This window comes from Lactuca virosa, chromosome 3 (genome assembly GCF_052849685.1).
Source record: "Lactuca virosa cultivar CGN04683 chromosome 3, Lactuca_virosa_CGN04683_v6, whole genome shotgun sequence".
Taxonomy (NCBI): domain Eukaryota; kingdom Viridiplantae; phylum Streptophyta; class Magnoliopsida; order Asterales; family Asteraceae; genus Lactuca; species Lactuca virosa.
The window spans coordinates 25,376,266-25,378,507 of record NC_136428.1 but is presented as its reverse complement, the minus strand read 5'-3'; the positions used below and the strand labels follow the sequence as shown (position 1 = coordinate 25,378,507).

The window sequence follows — 2,242 nt, the reverse complement described above, 5'->3', positions numbered from 1 at the left end:
TGTTAATCAATTTTTGATTTATAAACCGTTATCTCAAATACAATTGTTTGCCGACTTCAAAAGAAAACAAATTTCCAATTATAAAGGTTTCAACTTCACAATTTTCTCTACTAAAATTAGATTACTCACCAACTCTCGTAGTTGACCTGTTTTTACCCATGATGCAGATTTGAAGAATGAAGTTGATGAAAAATAGGTTGTGCCTTAGAAATCCACAAGACTATTTAAATTTGATGTAATAAATGTTGTTCATATTTGGATTTGTATTTGTATGTTGTGGATCTTGTTTGCATACTTAGTACTTAATTGAATCTAATCATATTATAACATAGTTGTCATGAGACTTTGAACAATATATCACGCCTCGATCGATTCCGACAAGGATCGGGGTGTGACAACATCCCTTGAGATAAAATTTTGTTTAGTCTCCAAATCCAATAGTGTGTATGCTTTCATCCCTGGAGGATAACCAATCAGCACAGAAGCACGAGCTCTTTTATCAAACTTTCTTCTATGAGAAACCAATGTAGAAGCAAAAGCCAAACAGCCAAAAGTCCTTAGGAGAGAATAAGTGGGTTGTTCCTTATATAACTTCATATAAGGTGAAATGTTATCAATAGCTTTTGATGGAGTTCTATTCATAAGAAAATTTGCAGTTAGGAGACATTCTGCCCAATATATTGAAGGTAAAGAGGCTTGATAGAACAAAGCTCTAGCAATATTAAGCAAATGTTGATGCTTTCTTTCAACTACAGAATTTTGTTGTGGTCTTTCTACACAAGAAAATTGATGTAGAGTTCCTTCCCTTTTGAAAAAATCAATGAATTGTAGTTCTTTTGCATTGTCTGATCTGAACATCTTAATTTTGGCATCAAATTGTCTAGTTACCATTTTGAAATATTGGGGAATAAGAACTTGTGCCTCAGATTTATTTCTAATCAAATAAATCCATGTGTACCTTGTACAGTCATCAACAATGGTAATAAAGAACCTATACCCCTGATGGGAATTTATGTGATATGGACCCCAAATATCACAGTGAATCAAATCAAATGGTTTATTTGAAACATTATTAGCAGATACAAAAGGTAACCTTTTCTGTTTAGCTATTGGACAAACAAAACAAGGAAAACAAGTATTGTTTTTATTATTACAACCCAAAATACTATCAAGAAATTTTACTTTGTCTTCAGAAGGATGCCCCAATCTTTTATGCCACCTTTGACTTGAAACAACATTGACTTTAACTTCTGTCCCCATTTGAGTTCTTATCTCTGAATTGTGTAACAGGTAAAGACCATTTGTAACATTACCCTTGCCAATCACTTTCTCTGTTGAAATCTGTTTAATCAAAGCATGATTAAAGTACAATGCTACCATTAGATCTTGATCATGTGCTGTTAAGGATGTAACAGACACCAGATTCAATTCAAATTGTGGGATAAATAACACTTCTCTGAGAATTAGATCATCATTTAATCAGATATCCCCAACTTTGTCAACAAGAATCACTAATTGATTTGGCAACCTTATTCTTGTATTATAAACTTTCTTCATATTCAAAAACAATTCTTGATCATTACATACATGACTTGTTCCTCCTGAATCTAAGATCCAAATATTTGACTTAAAACTTCCAGAATTAAGAGTCAAGATATAATGATTACCTGTGACATTAATGTCTGAAGAAGAAACAACATTAACAGATGCAAGTTTTCCCGATAACATGGCAATTAGTTGTTGACATTGATCATTAGTTAGACCAGTGATTGCATCATGTCCATTGTTACCAGATTCAACACTTTGATGATTCTGAATTGAATCAGAATTTGATTCAATTGAGGCTGCATTAACCTTGCTATAGTTTGAGTTGGTTCTATAACCAGGTGGAAAACCATGCAAACGATAACATTTCTCCAATGTATGACCAGAACGTTTACAATGAGTGCAAAATGGGGAGTCCTTTCTGAAATTCTTGTTGTTATTACTAGAATTGTTGGAAAAATTACGATTCAGTCCTTGATTCTTGGTAACTTGGTTCTGATTGTAGTTATTATTATTGCTACGCGCATTAAAACCCATGACAAAATCATTTTGTTGAAGAACATTAATATCACGTTGTCTCTCTTCTTGAATCACAAGTGAAAATATCCGATTGACAGAAGGAATTGGATCCATTAACAAAATTTGTCCCCTAATCTGAGCATAACTATGATTAAGTCCCATGAGAAAACTCATAGTT

General features: G+C 32.9%; 1 protein-coding gene across 1 annotated transcript in view; it reads right to left on the bottom strand.

Moving 5' to 3' along the window:
* Positions 1-773: 773 nt before the first annotated feature.
* The window catches only part of LOC145163364 (uncharacterized), a 1,537-nt gene continuing 68 nt past the window's right edge, over positions 774-2,242 (bottom strand). The window contains exons 1-4 of the mRNA XM_079082206.1: positions 1,668-2,242; positions 1,167-1,397; positions 959-1,106; positions 774-858 (exon numbers count right to left, since the gene is read on the bottom strand). The exon at positions 1,668-2,242 is cut by the window's right edge and continues 68 nt beyond it. Of these exons, the coding sequence (XP_078938332.1) occupies positions 774-858; positions 959-1,106; positions 1,167-1,397; positions 1,668-2,242 (1,039 nt within the window). The remainder of the gene's footprint in view (positions 859-958; positions 1,107-1,166; positions 1,398-1,667) is intronic.